We start from the raw sequence: 18,556 nt of genomic DNA, 5'->3' as shown, positions 1-18,556 counted from the left end.
GTGTGATAGCCTGAACTTACTGTGAACATCAAGCCGAGCGGTGCTAGATACGATGCCGGCATCATTCTTAGCCGAAACGGTGTACCAGCCAGCATCTTCTTTCAAAGCTGGCTGGATGATCATACACAGGTAGCCACAGTTGTCCTGGTGCATGCTGGGAAAGAGCATTGACATATATCAGACACATTATAGGTGAGAGAGACATAACACACCAAGAAATCTGAGTAGAAATCTAAGCCCAAAATGTTGCATCCTTGTCCCAAAAGAGCCAGACATGTTGCACTGACGCACACGCAGAGGTAAGGTTTATGTGATGGCAGGCATATTCACTCCCCTATCATACTAAAGATGGAGGTAAGTGCCTGTATAGTTTTTCTAGGCTTACTGTATCTATAATGTGCATGAAATTGTAATGTTGCAAAACTGTGTGCACATGTAGTACTGATATAACTTGCTAGAAAAACGTTTTCTAAACCTCATTTTGGGGCGAAGATGCCATACTTCATAAGCAGTTTTTGGCAGATTTGACTGGTGATTCTTTACATGTAGTTTTTATGTTGCAGTGACTATTAAAGTTGTGCCTCTCTGAGATGAAATAACTGTGCAGAGATGTTGGCAAGTGACTGCTAGAAGGACTGGCATAAAATTTTAGAAATTATTTAAATAGTATTTAATGTCTTTTTTTTGGGGGGGGGGTCGGCATATTTATTTCTGTTTACCTGATTCTGTCTGTGTTGTGGGTGAAGGACTCGTTCTCCCTCTTCCAGAAGATTTGTGGATAAGGAACCCCTGCGACACGGCACTCCAGTCGCACAGGATGACCCTCTGCAACGCTCGTGTTCTGCAGCTTCTCGATGAACGAAGGGGCCTTGTGCATCTCTTTGGCTACAGAGAGAGAAGGTGTTACTTAGATGCGTTAAGGGATCGACTCAAACAATCAATTATGTGTCATCTGTGTTAGCCCTGTGCTACACTGTGACCTGTTCATTTTGTACCCCAGCTCTAGCCCTAAGACTGCTGGGATACATTCCAATTCCCTTTGACTGGGACTCCTGGACTTGAGCTTACTTATTAATGTGACCATGGGTGACAGTTACCATTTAATTTCTAGAAAAAAAAAATGTTGCTTTCATCAATTCACCACTGTAAATATGACTATATAATGGTAATAATATGCACTGAAAGCTGATTACAGATGTAAAAGTGCCTTACGGTGGATTGGTTCATGACTTAACATTCCCCCAACTCATTTACTTCTAAAAGATACACTTAAAAAAACATTTATGGAAGCTACCCACAGTTAAAATGATTAAAACTCCATTTTCAGTTAGTTTGAACTAAAACTGTCTGATTTCTGTCTGATCAGCCCTTTGCGTGCCACCCCATTAAAAAAATCCTGGAACCACCCCCATAGGTTCTCATGCTGGTGTTTCTGTTTACCTGCAACGATGAGTTCCAGGTTGAAAGAGTTCTGGCCGGCTCTGTTGCTGGCGATGCAGGTGTAGATGCCCGCGTCACGGCTGGTCACAGGCTCAATGACCAAAGAGTGCACGCCATTTTCCCTCACCAGCATCTTATGGGCAGAATCAGGGCGAATTGTCTGTCCGTTCAGCTGCCAGATGAGGTCAGGAATGGGTAGGCCGCTCACCTACAGGTGGGGAAAAACACAGAAGAGCGATCGTGTGAGTCTTTGTGAGGTTTGTGCTTGTTTTTCTTGGAAAAAAGGAGTTTATTAGCTGTGTGTTTGTGTTTACTGGGAAAATGAAAACTGTTTGGTTGTTCTGCGTTTGTCTGGAGGAGCCTGGTCGCCTGCGTGCTTTGTCGTGGGAATGAACTGGACTGAGAAAAGACGCGTCTCTTTGCAGAGAAACCAAACACCTGCTTTGCTGCATCTGGCCCACACGGAAAATGCGCCAGTATTATAATGTTTAAATTCTCACAGAAATAACACAAAACAGCAGACTAAGCAGTGATAAGCATTTCTGGAAGGGGCCCAATACAAATTTAGAAGCTGAGACATTTTAAGAATGGAAAATCCAGAAAGCCTCAAATGACCTGGAAATAAATATTTGCTATAAATATCCCCGACATGAAGGGCTCTGATGGAATGGAGACTCTCGGTTTATTTCTGACAGGCACAAAAAGACGGCCTTTTTATAGAGAGTTAATTGTGGGTCTGTTTTATTTTATTACATGCACCAGCTTTTCAGAGAGTTTCTAAGTGCCTCAGGCTGCAGGGAGATGAGGTGAAGATGGAGGGGATGAAGAAAGAAAATGAGTACGAGTGGTGGGAGCGGTGCAAGCGGTGCGAGGGGAAATAATTGTAGAAAACCTGATCCCACTTAATCCCTGAAAAATGACACCTCTGTGTTCTTTCTGTCTGCCGTGAGCCATTCATAAAGTGATGAAACATCTCGTCGCCACTAGTTTTTATATTCCCTAAAGGAACTGGAATGCACGGAAAGGGAAATGCTTCCTTGGCAGCGCTGACATGGAGCCTCCCTGAAAGCAGACGCAGAATTAAAGGGCGGATCTGAAATGGCTTTTTCTCTATTACTATGATTAACATATTCTCTTTGGTGCGGGCATTTTTCTTTCCAGTCACGTCTTGCTTATTTTAGACTCTTTGCTTTATCGTAGCGTAGCAGCATGCTGCGATAATGTGCTCACCTGCAGACTATTCAATAAGCACAGCAGGTTACATCAAAGCAGTGGCCTTGTTGGTAGGGTTAAAGTAAAGATTACAGATTCTAACATACTGTAACATAGGGTTGAAACCACAGGCACATTAAAGTTCATAGCTTGACGTGCCATACTAGACCAAAAAAACAGCCTATAATTTGTTTTTTCTTCTTTTTTCCATTTAAAAAAAAAAAAAAAAGCAGCTCAGGATGGAGTGTCTCAAAAGTTCCTCACTATTTCTGAGTTGATCAAAAACTCTACTGCTCATTTGAATCATTTACCAGTGAAAGCACCGCATATAGATACATATAGCTAATTTTCCCTGCAATGAAACATATAAACATTAATCCATTACTATCCATAAAACCTAATATCCTTAATGACTGTTTAGCGTCTTTTATTAACTGGATGTCTCATGCTTTTTCCATCTCCCTGTGATCGGCCCGGACTGTTTCACTAACGAGGTCGGTCATTACATCCGACCCCTCACTGGCAAGTCATCTCAGTTAACTTATATATGTTACTCTCAAAATAGAAACCTTTATTATCTGCAGATAACTTTGGACTGCTAGTTCATCCACTATTTTAAGGTCATGCCATTAAGATCACTTTAAGTTTATTGCCTTCTCTAGCCTGCAGCAATAGGTTGCTGAGAAAAATGAGCGGCGATCTCATAAAACATCTATTCTTGCATCAATTTTAGGCTGAAGGGGATAAACTTTGGAATAGGCTTCCTCATTTGATCACAACAGTTGATTCTGGGGTTTATTTTAAATGTCACCTGAAAGCACTTTAAAAATAGATATGCCTTTTCATAAACACTCCCTTTCTTATTTAGTTTATTCACAACACAGTGCCACATAGTCATAAAGCATTATGACAATATTTACAAAAGATAAAAAAATAGCTCCTGAATTTTTTTTTCAACCATGTGCAGCTCTTGATATTAGGAATCTCTTTTGCAAGAGTGTCCCCAGCCATTAACCTTGCATGAAGAAAACCTGGGTAAGCACAGGGAGGATATGCAAACTCCACAGACAAGGGTCTGGAATCAGGACCATGTTGCTGTCCGGCACCAGAGCTAACCATTTTTCACTTTAACAGTTCTAACTGGGACGACCTTTCCCAAAACAGAATTGCAAAGAGAAACAGGCTGCTACCAAAAACCTACCATGTCCTACATCCAGCACTTCACATCAGTCGTAACATTGCAAGAAAGTCTGTGGTTACAGATTTGGACCATTTCAGCCATTTAAAGTCCCACAATAAGGACTCCCCACAAGGGCTGTCATACCAGGTTTATCATCAAAGATGTATTCACAGCATACTGGATACTTGCTTTTTTTAATGCATGGAGTTCTAGTTGGGAAACATTTTGGAACTGTGTTGAAAAAGTGATTCAGCTACCACAGGGTGAAAAATAGCTCCTTCCTTCCCCTCTTTTATCACTATGTACACCCGTGCTGGCACATGTTACACTAGAGGTGTGTATTTACCTTGCAGTCCATTCGACACAGACGGCCTTCCTGAACAATGAGGTCACCGGGCGCCTGCAGGAAGTGGGGGCGGAAGTGACGCTCTTGGATGTTATCGTTCTCATCACCGCTGTCTCTAGACCTGGACCTGGGCCTGGCAGAAAGAAGACACAAAGGGTTTCTGGGATTAAAATTTAAGCTCTGGATTAATGAGATGTTTCGGAAAAGAAAAAACTTTCAGGTTTCATTTGTTGACTGTTAAACTCCCAACTAGAATCTCAAAGGCTGTTTAAGAAAGCACATGCAATTATAGTTAATAAATCCTCCTTTGAATATTTCAGAAAGAGTGGGATACTGCTTGAAACCCTCCAGTTCTCTTTCCCCTACATATTTAATTTTTTCCTGCACGCAATGTGAATCTTCTACTTCCTGTTTTGTGACACTGCGATAGTCTCTTTAAGCCCTGTACAACAGGTCAGGACCTGGAGGTGTTCTTATGACTATGGCCTATAAAAACAGTGACATCACCATCGCCTGCATATCAGCCGAGGAGGGAAATAAAGAGAGCATGAGATACCGATTGTTATCTGGATCTCTCCTCACTCAAAACATCTCTGAGCTCGTATTTAATCAGGGTGTGTTCATCTTAATAACAGATTACAGGTGGTTTTTATGTTCTGTAAGCTGCCATCAGAATGTCTGTGATCATCTGTGCATTTTTCAATATCTGGCCTTGCATGACTGCACACTGTATATACAAGATCATTAGAGCAATGAAAAACAGAGCAGAGCTAGCAGGTGTTCCCTCTCATTAACACTGAGCTTTTCTCCCCCTGCACAGACAGTTAAACAAAGCACAAAGTGGGATTAAGCTCATGGCAAACATTTGCTTAAATAGAAGCTTCTTGGACTGTTTTGAATCTGTGTGGAAATGTGTGAGCGAGCACAGAAGTCATGCAGATGGTGAACAGCCTGCAACACATGTGCTGGCTTTTGATTTTGTTTGTCTTCTCTCCATCTGCTGTCAGCCTCACCTGCGCATGTGTCCAGGTGCCGAGCGCTGGCTGCGGCCTCGCTGGTTCACCGCCTGGACCATCATCCTGCCAGTACAGCTCACCCTGCCCTGAGAGGGGAAGAGAGGAAACTTATGAGGTGATGAAATGCCACGAGCAGCAAGTCAAACTGAGAGGAGGAAATGAAATGTGAGTGTTAGAGCTGGAAAAGATAGTTAGTAGTTCAACATGAACTTTTGAACCTCGTGAGGGTTTTCCTCTCTTATTCAACACCCTCTTCCCCTTCAAGCCAGAGAGCATTATCTTAATGAGCGTCGACATATCAGACAGGCAGACAAATGTAGGTGTATGCATTGTTTCCTCAGCTCACCTCAGGGTTGCCTGCCAAGATGGTGTAATTGCCGTCATCGTCCAGTGAGGCTGCAGCAGTGTGCAGGGAGCAGGTTCCATCAGGGTCTCGGCTGATCCTGTAGTGCTCGCTCCTCTTGGAGATCTGCTTGCCATCTTTAAACCAGTAGACCTGTGGCATAAGATTATAAAACTGTGAGGCAAGTTATGCTTTTCACAGACTGGCTTTGGTATTATAATAATGTGTATGACCAGCTCTTTTTTGTTGTTGTTGTCCTTTTTGCTCTACAAACCATAACAAGAGCTTTACATTGCTGGCAACAAGGCAGACTCACTCCAGGTGAGCACTGGACTCTGTCACTAGTTCTGTTCATAACTTTAATGGACAGAATTTCTATGCATAGAGTTCTGTGATCTCAGGATCATCTCTTTGCTATTTGCAGGTGATGTGATCCTGTTGGGCTCACTGAGCAGTAACCTCCAGCTCTCAACTGAGTGCATAGCAGCTAGGATGAGAATTAACACTTCCAAGTCTGAGGCCATTGTCCTCAGGCATAAAAGGGTGGAGCTGCTCGTCACAGGGTGGGGACAAGTTGCTGCCACAAGTGGATCTTTTCCTGACAGGCTGAAGGCAATGCTTCTGATTTACTGACAGAGCTATGCTCCCAACCTCACCTATGACCATAAGCTGTGGGTAGTGACTGAAAGAATAACATGGTGGATACAAATGGCAGAAAGGAGCTCATTAAAGATCGTAGGATCTCAGACGAGAGATGCTGCTCCTCCATAACAAAAGGAGCCAGTTGAGGTGGTTCAGGCATCAGATTAGGATCTTTTAGGTCATATTCTACCAGAGAGAGGATGGAGAGAGATAGGTCTGGACATCTCTTCTTGGGCTGCTGCCCTCTGCCACCTAACTGAACTACACAGTAGAGGATGGCTGGATGGATGGATGGATAGATGGATGGATGGATGAAAGGTAATACTCCATGACTATTTGGCCTCTATCTCACTTCTTTATCTTTTTTCATCATTAAACCTGTCACATTGTGATTAATACACACAGAGTCAGTCAGCCAGAGCCAGAGTGTGCTCCTGCAAAGAGCATCTCCTCATCACATATCAGAAACTCTCCAAATGAGGAGTACAAACATTCATAAATACTTCAGAATAACATTGTATTTAAATACAATGTTTCATGTAAACCTGCTAACCTTTGGTTTGGGGTCTCCTTTGATCTTGCAGGAGAAGGTGACTGGCATGCCCTCAAAGACTTTGTAGTGTTTGAGTTTCTGGTCAAAGGATGGTGCCACCCCTTGGCCAGAAGAGTTTTCATCGTGCTGCACATCATCATCTGACTCCTCCACTGGAGAACGCTCCAAACGATACTCAATCTCACTGATCAGGCGCTGCTCAAAGCTCGACACTTTGTATTCCTAAATAAGGGGAAAAAAAGACACAAAGACATTTAGTAAAAAGACTGGAGCAGAAACACTTCATTAGGTTTGTGTGGACACATGGCAGTTGCAAATACATTGAAAAGCATGCAGTGAGTTATCACTACAACCCATTTTCCCCAATTTTTATTTTTTACACACTCATAAACCTGTCTTCAAGGTTACTGAAACTGCCAACTTTCTCCTAATTTCCTAACTCTCTTCACCCACACGAGCCACTCCTTCTTCCCATCATCTTCATTAATCTTTCAGCACTGCAGCTCTGAGGAGGCAGTGGAGAACATCTGCAGAGCAGCCCGCTCTGATGACACATCACACAGATAATGACAGGCCTCAGGGCGCAGCTGCAGAGCCAGCATATATCCTCCTGAACTCGCTGTGCTGCTCGGAATCACAGCAATTACAGAAGTCCTGAACTGCAGAGCTGTTATCCACAAATAACATCGCTTGTTAAAATTTTTCAAAAATAATGTGTTTAAAAATAGTAAAAATGTGGTCTAACACTGCAGTGTGCGCTGCGTGATGACAGGGAAGTGAAGACAAACAAATCTGGGAAAACTAAAAGTGCTAATCAATGGTTATGTTGCATTCAAGCTCTAAACATGCTTCAGTATTTAAAATTCATACTGCACATTTAATAAAAAGAGAAAGTAGAAGGTGCAGATTACAGTGGTACACTAAAGACTTTTGTGATTATTTGTGATCTGACTGCAAACGGTGACCAGCAGACATAAAAAGCTGGGTGATGCCTTTCCTCATCAGATAACTCTCATGCCTGATCCTGCTCTGGTTAAAGTAGACATATCTACAATTTTTGTGCTTCTTTGTGTGCACAGCTTCACACAGTGACATTTTACAGTGAAAGAAAAAAAACAAAATAAAAACAGGAGAAGGTGTCAATAACCTTTTGAGGGTAAGAGTCTCTATCAGAAGATTTGTCTTCCTGCTGGGAGAAAAAGAAGTTATGTTTGTGTGTCTGTCACTGTGCATCGAACAGGGTGAGAAACAGCTTTTTTTCTTCACTTTGTGGTGTATTAAAGTCTTCATATAAAAGATAGTTGTAGATATGGTTGATGTCACTCATTGGTTTGTGGAGTTCAGCAATCATCATAACTAAGGAAAGTTTCTGACTGAAACATTGAGGACACTGCAAGCTTATACAGTAGTGAACTGTCCATCGCTTCTTAGCCACACCCTAGATTATGATCTGTTTTATTGCCTATTGAATCTCATACAGAAAATAAACATCATGCTGTATTAAACAAGACTTTAAATTTGTTATTGAGACCATAAATCCATCAGAAAAGTGCCAACCGGGGTCATAAATAATATGAAAAGTAGGGTCATTTTCTCATAGACTTAAAAAGATCTGACATCTCTTTGCAACCAAAGGAGTTTACCTCGGGTGGATATTAGAAAAAATGTCAGTTTGAGGTATTCCCACACTGGCCACGTCTATCTCTTACAGTGTGTTGTTGTGTGTGTTTCAGTGTGTGTGCATGTTCAAACCTACCTGCTCTCGAAACAAAACAAAAAAAATTACTAACACATGCAGGACGCTATTGGTGCCGATGCCTTTGCAGGCCTAGCCATGCAAACTAGCCGTATTGCTCCAACCACTTAAGTTGCTCCTGATACCAAGAGGCATTAGAGTGTTAACTCTGGTAGTGTGGACACAACTTGTGTTATGGTAACGTCTATGGTAATAATCTAAGAAACAAATTAAAGTTTAAACTGGTCATTGAAATAAGGATGTGCTCCTTTCCCGTACTTCCAAGCAACTGTTTGGTGTCTAAGAGAGCCTTTGAACAGCATGTCTGCAGCAACACTTGGTACTAGGGAGTTTGCATAAACAGAGCTTTTTATGGAGGGCTCTGGAGGACTTTACAGTGTTTACACCCTGCTTTCATAACGTGCTCTCTGCAGTGTTTACAGTGACTTGGGGTGGAGGAAAGCCAGTGATCATGAGATAGGAATGACACCAGCCAAGTATCAGTGGACACACAGAAAGGTGCTTGTGGGGAATGCATGCAGCAGAAGGATTTGTGCTGGAGTAGACATGTTGGTAACATGCTTCCATGCCTGTGTGACTTCAGGTGTGTGTGTGTGTTTTTTTCTCCTCCAGGTGTGTGAATCCTGATAAAGAGCTACCGTACCTGTGTGACTGGCTCCTCCTCTGTGTCCTGTGTGTTTAAGACTGTGGCAGCGTTGTCAGCACCCAGCAGTCTGCGAGCCATCTTCTCTTCATAGGTTAACCTCTGGAAGCAGGGATTAATGGGGTCAGCGCGGGTTAGTGTGTGAGTTAGAAAGACACACACTTTTACACACCATCACTTGTATCTAAGCCTTGCGTTAATAAGACATTTAATTATATGTGGAGAAAACATTATGAATTTCTTTGAGGGTGCATGAAACAAAAGCTCTTTTACTTTTTTGTTGGATGAACATGTTGTGGCGCTTGTTATTCTGTGTTAATGATGTGTTACTGAGCACGCTCATTCTGTAACTGTCTGCAAACACGCTGTTTGTTCAATATTTCAATAAGAATTTAACATGCACATGGACAAACGCGCACCTGTTGACCATTGCTTATGCGCTCCTCTTTAAAGCGCAGTTTTCTCTCCAAATCCTGGATGACCGCGTCCTTGGATCCCTGAATGTCTGAATCGGAGGCAATGCGTGGTGTCTTGGTGGCTGAGGACTTCCTTGGAAATGCTTTGCTAAAAGAGGGACAAAACTGTTAAAAAATAGTCTTTATTTATCAAAAACTAGGCCTTGGTGTTATTCCACTGTCTGGTCTAGCACCCTTCTCCTTCCTTTTAAGCCCCTTGAAGTTTTGAACAGCAGGTGTGTGCTTGAGATCAATATATTAGGGATCTCTATGATATCAGACAGAGCTAACAGTAGAAGAAAATGCCTCAACCAGAGCTTTTAGAGAAGCCTAGGGGCAAACTTCCAAATTGGAGGGGCTCCACTTTAACCGTGTTTTAAATGTGCATCCACTATTATAACTGTATATACACATGACAGAAAACACAGACGCGCATAATGGGTCCCCTTTAAAGCCACGGCCCCCTTGCTTTCTAACATCCACCCTTATCTGGACATGTCCAGCTATAGCATTCCTCAGTGTGTCTTCTTATCTCTCGCAACTGCAGCAGGAATGCCAGGGTTAGCAGGGGAGTTCGGGAGTGATGAAAATTTACTGGCAAAGAGCTAAAGGTGGAATGTCCTTGATGGAAGGAAAAAAAAAAATGACTCCCTCCAGGGACGTCATCAGATGAGTCTATCTACACAAAAACAGATTTTTATCAGCTAACTCAATAAGCAGAGTGCAAAATCAGCTGGATACTCTGCAAAGTGACAGATAAAAAAAAAATATATATATGCTAACATTATTGTTTATTTGATTTCAACACAACTTTCCCTCTTGAGAACCTCCATGTATATTTTCTTCCCAAATGGGATGAGGGCTCTTGCACCTTTAGAGCAACTTATGTTTATGTGTGTGGGGTCTCTAGATGGCATTTTCCTGTAAACATGCTGCATGAAAATGTAAACATGTCATCTTCCATCTAGCGGCAGACATTCTGCACCCAGTTGCCAGCAGGTTCATGCCTGAGACACACACTGCTGGCCTGATGCTGCTTATAATGAGCCTGACAGACTAAAAAAGCTCTGTGTATGAAAGTGTGTATGAGCATCACTTACACAGTCCCGTTGCCTTTAGGAAGACCCATGGCATTGACTGTAGCACTGTTGGGTGTGGAAGGTGTGGAGGGCAACACTGAGGACAGGAAGCTGGAGGCAGGAGACAGAGGGACAGAAGAGAAGGGCGAGGACATATCTGAGTGAGCTGGAGACGTGGAGATGGGCGGAGGGGGAGGAGGTGGCGGAGGAGGGAAGTCTTGGGTGGGACCTGATGGAGAGGACAGGTTGCTGGAGCTGAGGAAGGGCGGAGGTGGAGGAGGGAAGGAAGGAGAGCTCGGTGATTCAATACTGCCCGCCTTGGTGAAGGTGGGCATGGTGACCCTACTGAAGGGCTTGTGTGAGCTGGGTGGAGACAGAGGGGAGGACAGGCTGGACCCGGAGGAGCCGGAGGACTGGGTGACGTAGCCTGCCCCACCAGGGCTCTGAGCAGCAATGAACTGCTTGGGCCGGGCGTAGTTGAATGTGCTGGCCTGCATGGCTGTGCTGCTCTCCAACTCCTGGAAGGAGGGAGGAGGTGGGAGAGGTGGAGATGGGGGAGCAGGTAGAGGTACTTCCTCAAGTGGCTGCAGAGGTGGAGGTGGGACTTCCTGGTTTTGCTGCTCCAGCTGTTGCTGCCAGTTGGCTGCTTCCTGCTGCTCCAACAGAATCTGGTCCTGCAGCTGCTTCAGCTGTGCCGCGTTCCTGTGAAGAACAACCAGAGTCATCAGAAAATAGTCTTATTAACGATGGATGATAACGAGGTAACAGTAAAAATGTTACAAAATCATCTGTTTTTAGTTTGTGCATGACACAATAGTGTGGTCTCAATCCAACTGCAGTCAGAACACAACTGGCAGGAAGGTTGGAGGCCAGATGTGAACATCATCGATGGAGAGTCAAAGTGTTGGAAAGTCGAGTGATGTTAGCTAAGATGTAAATTATTAAAACGCAAAGCCTTCTCAGGATGACATCAACACTCGGCCGTCAGCCTGACAGTTGTCAGCAGGAGTCGAGCTGTGTGAACTGTTTTTCCTCTGCTCCGAAGGTGATAGCTTGTCAGGCCAGAGGCTTGGGCAAAGTGTTGGTATGTGTGCAACTTCTGGGAGGAAACCACTGCATGAGCAGCACCAACTGATAGTTTATCAGCCTCTAGCCTTTAACAAAGACTTGTTAAAAAGCTTGACTGTTGACAATACATCAAGTATGGCACAGGAACCAGATGATAAGTGTAACAGTGAGGAAAACAGCTCTGTTCCTGTTGTTCAGCAGTGTGACAGTGGATGGACTGTAAACTGGTGCACCAGGGAGAGCTGTGGAAAAGGGAAACCCCACGGTTGAGGTGTGGCTCCTCATATTTGAAGGATGAAAGAAAACAAAAATGTAATGTTTCGGTGTCATTTTGCCAGGATCCTCGCGTATTTTTGCACAGGCGTGGTCGTGCAGTTTCTGTGTCATTGTGGAGAAGTTGGAGGTTAAGTCCTAATCTAAAGTTTCAGTGGCTGACACACACTTTACACGCACCAGGAGGGTTTTAAAGTGGACTAAGTATGAAAACCGCAGGACCTGACTGAACTCTGAGGTGCTCTCCCCGAGGATCACAAGGAGTACGTAGGTCTTTAGGAAAAAAGGATAAAAAGTTATAAACCTTGAGAGTATACAGCTATGCATATGTGAGACTGATGAGTTCTTCACAGGCAGCCTTTTCAGGATATACTGTACATCCCTATGGTGCACGCTGTCAGGAGTCCACCAAGTTCACGTGCCCAAATCTTTTCCAGATGTTGAATAATCAGTGGAGTGTTTCCACTATTTTTCATCTGTGACAACACACAAAAAACCCCCTCCCTCTGGCCTCTGGGTACAGATTTATAAATGACATCAGTGAACATTTGACAAAAGTGATAGTTGTAGCATAATTTGACGCATTTAATCCCCCAATTTTTTATCTAGTGTACCACCTTAGTCCTGTCAGAAGCACCAAAGAAAAACAGTTCAACAGCATCTCATGTTCAGACGTTTTAAACTCATTTTAGCTCACCATCTGCCTCCTAGTGATTTTATTCAGCCTACCATTTATCAGTTATTCCCACAGCATACAGTAAGTACCCCATGGATCCTTTTACCCTTAGTTAGAGATCACCACATAAGCTGTCTTAGGCAGGTATTTTGGTAATACACTCCCTTTTAGAGGAGAATTCATTGGCTCAAATAAAAAGTCATTAATTCAAGAACATCCACTGCAGTCATCCCACCTGCTGCTCCCCTTACAGGACTCACTGAGCACACAATCAATTCAGTGTGCCCCCCTCCCCTCCCCTCTTTATATACATTTTCCTTTACATGCCCCAAAGGTCTCCAGTGTGGGACTCCACCAAAAGAGTTCTTTTACAGGAATAGTTTGGCAACTCGCGAAGCTCACAGCTCTCCGCAGCGGTTTGATTCCTTTTTTGGCGGTGTTCTCGGAGGCAGAAGCACCCTGCCCGTCTGCTCCAGCAGAGAGGAAACACTCTTAATTTCCTCAAAGCCTCATCCCGCTCTCCTCGACACAATGCTTTACTGCCTCAGCGGGGCAAGACCTCAAAGACCTTTTTAGCGTTTACCTACATTTTTGACACCCTCTTAGAACTGAGTATTGTATTTCTGTAGTTGGAAAAGTTAGTGTTTTCTCTTCTCTCTTATAGAGTGTGAACAGGGGGAAAGTGTAGATATAACCCAGCTGTAACTTACTTCAACATCTTGCCTTAAAAGGTGCTCTTTACTTTCTATATAAAGTAACAACTATACTACACAAAAACATACTCCTAGTATCCCTTATTATTGTAAAAATATTCATGACTGAGGAAGACCAAGTCATCAGTTAGCACTGAAATGATTTCCAGCTGAATGCAATTCAACACGCGATTCTAATTTTACTCCGACTCCTGTTTATACATTTGCATTGCATTTAAAATTGTATGAAAATGTCGTGTCAGCTTGTCTCATTTGAAGCTGCACAAATACTTTTATGGTCCATTTAAGGATTTACAACAAGCAAATGACCAGGACTCTTCCAGACTCCTATGACCCTGCAGCTGTGTAGCCTCCAGCTCACATCATCCAGACCACTTTGACCACAAAGTGCATGACACGCCACTACACAATGTCCAGCTTTTTCATCCCATCTGCACTCCAGAAAAAGCGGAATCCTTCCTAAAAACCTGACCTGCACCTTGAGTAGATGATTACTAGTTGTTTAAAATGCACTGAGAAGCAGAACAGGCTCCCATCACTCGGTCTTATTCTTTGTCCTTGCGGTGAGCGGGGTTGAATTAGGAGGGAAGTGTTCCTCTGTCGTCAAGCCAACGGCAGTGTGTTTTGCTGTTCTGGTCTGAGCCAGCTGGCCCACGAAGCGCCGTGCTTCGCTGAGAGAAAACGCTCCAGCTCCTCTCTCTGTCATTCCAACTGTAAAACAGCATTACTCTTATGTCTGTCTTTTTTTGCCCCCTCTCTTTTTTTGGCGGTATAAATAGGCAAAACCATTGAGTCTTCTCATTTTCATCCTGAAAAATACTTTCTTTGGGCTGGATCCTGTCTTTAAATTCTTTTTTTGTAAAAGGAAAAAGGAGGGAAGGGTAAAAAAAAAAAAAAAGGCTAAAAGGAATCTGTCTCTCCAGTTTCTAAAAGCTCAATAAACAGACCCCAGAACAGCTTGACAGTAACTTAATTGAAGGACTGTTTTACAGCCCTGTGATGTATCAGTGCGCTAAACACTGAGATGTGCCAGATGCAGTGGGTTGTTACCAGCAGCATGCTGCTTTAATAAATGAAGACCTCAGCCATCTAAATAACTATGCTTGTGCTGTACTGCCTGTTTGTGCTTCCTGAACAATAACAGAGTGCGTGAGAAACTCATCCACTGTTCCACGGACTATTGAAGCAAGCTGGGAGCCATCCGCAGGTTTATCTGCTGCCCATCTCGTTAGCTCTGCAGCTGGCTGTAAAAGACAGAGCTGCTTTATTAGACCTGGCCAGCTGATGACAGGAAGCGTACAAAGGGGGGGGGTGCAGGAAGTTGTTGAGTGTACATTGTTGGTAATGAGGGGTTTCCTTCTGTAAACAACAACATGAGCGGGACTGAGGCTGTTCTCTAGGTTATGCAGCAAGAAGAATGACGAATGGCTTTAGTGGGTGTTGTGCTCTCGAGCTACAGCAGACCCCGTTGTCTGTTTGCATCGCACTGCTGTGTGTTGGTTTCCGCAAACACCAGTGGCTGGGTAACAGCACGGCCTTGCAGTTTGTAAATGATTTATAATGAAATAGTGAAACTGAGTTCCAGTATCACACGGCCTGGAAAGCATGTCTGAGACCTGTACCAACACAAACGGTGACTTAAATCAGAGTTCAAGAGAATTGTGAGATTAAGTCACAAAATTGCAACACAGAATAGGGTATAAATATGCAAACACACGCACCTGATTCACAGCTACCTTTGCTTAAATTCACCAGTGAGCACTGCGTCATCAGTATGGTGTGTCAGCATGAAGCTGATGCCCTCAAGCAGAAACACACCATCAGTGTGACAAAGGGACTGAGACTGACATACTGTTAGTAAGCCTGTCTGTGGAGTCTCTTCTGACTCACTTTCTCAAATCAAACTTCCTTTTTGCTTACTTTCTGTGTTATCATTCCCTAGAAAATGTGTCACATTGGAAATTTCTAAACAAGTACTGAGAACAGTGAGACATACAGCAGGGCTTACATGTACAAATCTATTGTGAAACTGAAATTTTTACATGGCAACAAGCTGGGAAAATAATTCACTGGAATTAGAACACAAAGTAGCCTGCTCTCCTTTCTCTCTCTCCCGACTCTCTTCTCCTGCTCATGCCTGCCCGCCTCTACTTACTTTCACATGAGAAACCAGACTTGCGAAGAAACCGCTCCAATTTTCCAGGAGTATTTCAGAATAATCTCACAGGCGTGTCTGCCGCTCAGAATCCAGTCTGCTGCTGCTGCTGCTGCTTCATCTCCAGCCACTCTCCATCATTCAGTTCTTCACGTCAGCTCATACGTTCTCCTTAAGTCTGAATTCCCTTTAACTTATTTTCAACCCCACTCTTCTCCGGTGTACCTCCACCTCCTTGTTCTCTTTGGCTCTAATTGCACACACACCACATAAAACAGAACCAGACTGTTTTGCTTTCCCCCCTCTCTCTTTAAAGCATAGCACAGAGCATTTTTCTTATTCCAGCCACACCAAAAAAACAGCTCACGGCTGCTCCGATCACCCACTTTCTCCCTGCCCTACTTTCTCTCTTTCTATTATTCCCCCCCCTTGCTCTCTATCAGGGCTCATATTTCATATGCAAGGTGAAGAGGCTCTACACAATCAGTGAACCCTGCTTTTCTCTATTCCCCTCCATCCATCTCTCCCTCTGCTTCCCACTCCTCTGCCTCTGTCCTGAGTGGGTTTTTTTTTTTCTTTCTCTATAGCAGGAATGCTGAAGACATTCTTTGCTGGATTGAAGTGGGAAAGACATCACCATCAAATGGGATTAGCAGCAGGAGTGGAGGGGAAAGAAGAGAAGGAGGAGGAGGAGGATGAAGGGGAAGGAAGAGCCAGAGAGAAAACAGTCAGTGAAGAGTTACAGCAGAGTAAGACAGAAGCTTTTTCCACCTAACAGACTCTATTGTGTTAACTAATCCATCTGACTCCACCGAGGCACTCTGCAAACAAATGAACCCCGCCACATAAACACAGCCGCACTGCTGGGAAGAAACCTAACAAACTAACTTCAGCTAAAGTCACTCACAATGATGCTGCTCTTCGTCTCTGCAGTCTGAACTTGTTACCTTTCTAGAGCCTCCAAAATGAATGGGTATCACACTCAGCCTCTGTCTGCTCCTAGAAAACCACACACGACTCTGAAAACATATGATTTTAACATTAACACGTAGAGCTGGTAAACCAGGAGACTGGGGGCAAAACCCCCCCCCCCAAAAAAACAACTGCCTCAGTCATCTGTCTCCTCTTTCTTCATCTGCTCCCTAATTTATGTTTTATTTCAAAATGTTTCCAGTTAAAAATGTAAATAAATTACCTGAGAAATCCTAGGGAAAAAAAAAGTTTTTGAAAGTTAAAGAAAAGTGCCCGTGCTTAATGCGAATGAGCTCTGAGTTTACACAAGTATAAAAGAAAAGGCTTTACCTTCAGCGTTAGTGTCTGTGGTGTAGATATTTCCCTGTTGGAGAGTGAACTGCGTCTGACTGCTGCACTTTCAGGTAGGAGAAGCATATATAGCTGGAGCAGCCAGACAGTGACAGATTCGGCCGCTCTCCCTCTCTCTCTCTCTCTGCATGAGTCAGTCTGTCTGTGAGCTCCTCCTCTAAACAATAAAAGTCTGCAGTCTGCCAACTGAAAGCTGTCCCTTTCAGAATAAAAGTAAAAGTAGTGATCACAGAGCAGATTTAGGCACAGTTGCAGATAAGAAGGAGAGAGACACCCATATCTAGTTTCTTTTACTTGTCATTTTGTGTTCAGATTTATAATGTTTCTTGAATGACTTAAGACTTGAGTGACACAGGTTGATTGTGGGGACAGATTTAAGAAATGAATCATCTAAAGAAGACTCTTAGATTGAGCTGACAAAATGAGATTTGCCCATTGTAAGGTAAAGTTAAAACCAGGCCGTGGCTGGAAATAAAATCCACATTCTCTTTATGGCAGCAGAAACATTATCTATCTATGTTAAAGGAGCATAAGGGATATAATAGTTTCATGTGACCTGCACCGTTTCGGACCTTTGGAATCATCGAAACAATGGGCGCACTCCCAGTGTCACTATGTGTGTAAACACACCCAGCACAGCCACATAGATCTGGTTTCATGCATTGAAATGTTTCCAAGTATTCTGTTTTTTTGTTAATCTCCTTCATTTTTGTGGAATGAAGTAAATCTTTTTGTTTTTAGGAATTTCTCATTTCTATTTTTGTGAGCACTCTATTTTTAGGGGGTGGGTGATGAGTCATGGCATGTTGGTGGGAGGAAAATACAAGGCCAGTAATCTGGTCCAGCGTGGTGTTGTAGTGTCTGTTTAAGTGTGTGTGTGTAATTATTGGGAAAAGGTCATACAGTGTAAACTTGAGAGGTTAACAGAACTTCTAACTGCTGTAATTTGCGTTGATGAACCTAAAAGATTTCACAGGTTCAATGTTTTAACTTTTACATGTCCCTTTTTATTACTGTTAAATCAAAGAGGCCTTAAAGACATCGCAATTAATTCACAGATGTCGTTTCTTTCTCCTCTTCTTTAGAATTAAGTTGATATAATTTAAGAAAACAATTAGTTAAAAGTATTTTACTTACTTTAAGAAAGTTACACAGCATTGTTTTTTATTTTTATTTGGATGCAGGACCTGCAGTGCTTTGGCACTTTTTTCTTTGTGTAAGCGTTTTATTTTTCTTGAGTGAAGAAATTTATAACGGAAAGTTTGAATTAAAGTCACACTTTGTGTTTAAAAATACACACTAATAGAAATATGTTTAGTGGGACTTTTTACAGTACCACAAAAATAATAATAAATATTTATATATTACTAAATAAATAACTTGTGGAAAATATTAAATTATATATTATTTTTCAGAATTTATTGAATAATTACACTTTTTAAAAATTTTTACAGTTATTTTATGCCCCCAGTGCAAGGTTTTTTAAAACAACATTATCGTCAATGGATCATGAAATCAGCTTGATAGACATTATTTAACAAAACAGAGTTTAGATAAGAGGGATTTAATTTTCTGTTTAATCGGTGCTCTACATTAGACATCAGACAAAATAAGAAGATTTGTGTTTGGTTGATTACTTCTTTGGAAAGCCTGTTTGTTTCCCCTTTATTGCCACATTTATAA

At 42.7% G+C, this 18,556-nt stretch overlaps 1 protein-coding gene across 3 annotated transcripts in view; it reads right to left on the bottom strand.

Moving 5' to 3' along the window:
- palld (palladin, cytoskeletal associated protein) overlaps positions 1-18,556 on the bottom strand; it is a 68,905-nt gene that overhangs the window by 1,648 nt on the left and 48,701 nt on the right. Inside the window, exons 1-12 of one of the 3 annotated variants that reach the window (XM_030727511.1) lie at positions 16,853-16,983; positions 10,687-11,367; positions 9,551-9,695; positions 9,132-9,233; positions 7,880-7,921; positions 6,733-6,954; positions 5,541-5,690; positions 5,192-5,280; positions 4,179-4,311; positions 1,441-1,648; positions 720-885; positions 21-154 (exon numbers count right to left, since the gene is read on the bottom strand). In XM_030727511.1, the coding sequence (XP_030583371.1) occupies positions 21-154; positions 720-885; positions 1,441-1,648; positions 4,179-4,311; positions 5,192-5,280; positions 5,541-5,690; positions 6,733-6,954; positions 7,880-7,921; positions 9,132-9,233; positions 9,551-9,695; positions 10,687-11,162 (1,867 nt within the window). In that variant the 5' untranslated portion in view covers positions 11,163-11,367; positions 16,853-16,983. Of the gene's footprint in view, positions 1-20; positions 155-719; positions 886-1,440; positions 1,649-4,178; positions 4,312-5,191; positions 5,281-5,540; positions 5,691-6,732; positions 6,955-7,879; positions 7,922-9,131; positions 9,234-9,550; positions 9,696-10,686; positions 11,368-15,550; positions 15,813-16,852; positions 16,984-18,556 lie in introns of those variants that run through there. The other 2 variants (XM_030727512.1, XM_030727510.1) reach the window with 2 other exon arrangements.

This window comes from Archocentrus centrarchus, chromosome 4 (assembly GCF_007364275.1).
Source record: "Archocentrus centrarchus isolate MPI-CPG fArcCen1 chromosome 4, fArcCen1, whole genome shotgun sequence".
Classification (NCBI taxonomy): Eukaryota; Metazoa; Chordata; class Actinopteri; order Cichliformes; family Cichlidae; genus Archocentrus; species Archocentrus centrarchus.
Note: the sequence above shows the minus strand (reverse complement) of the source record. Positions and strands in the feature narration are given on the sequence as shown.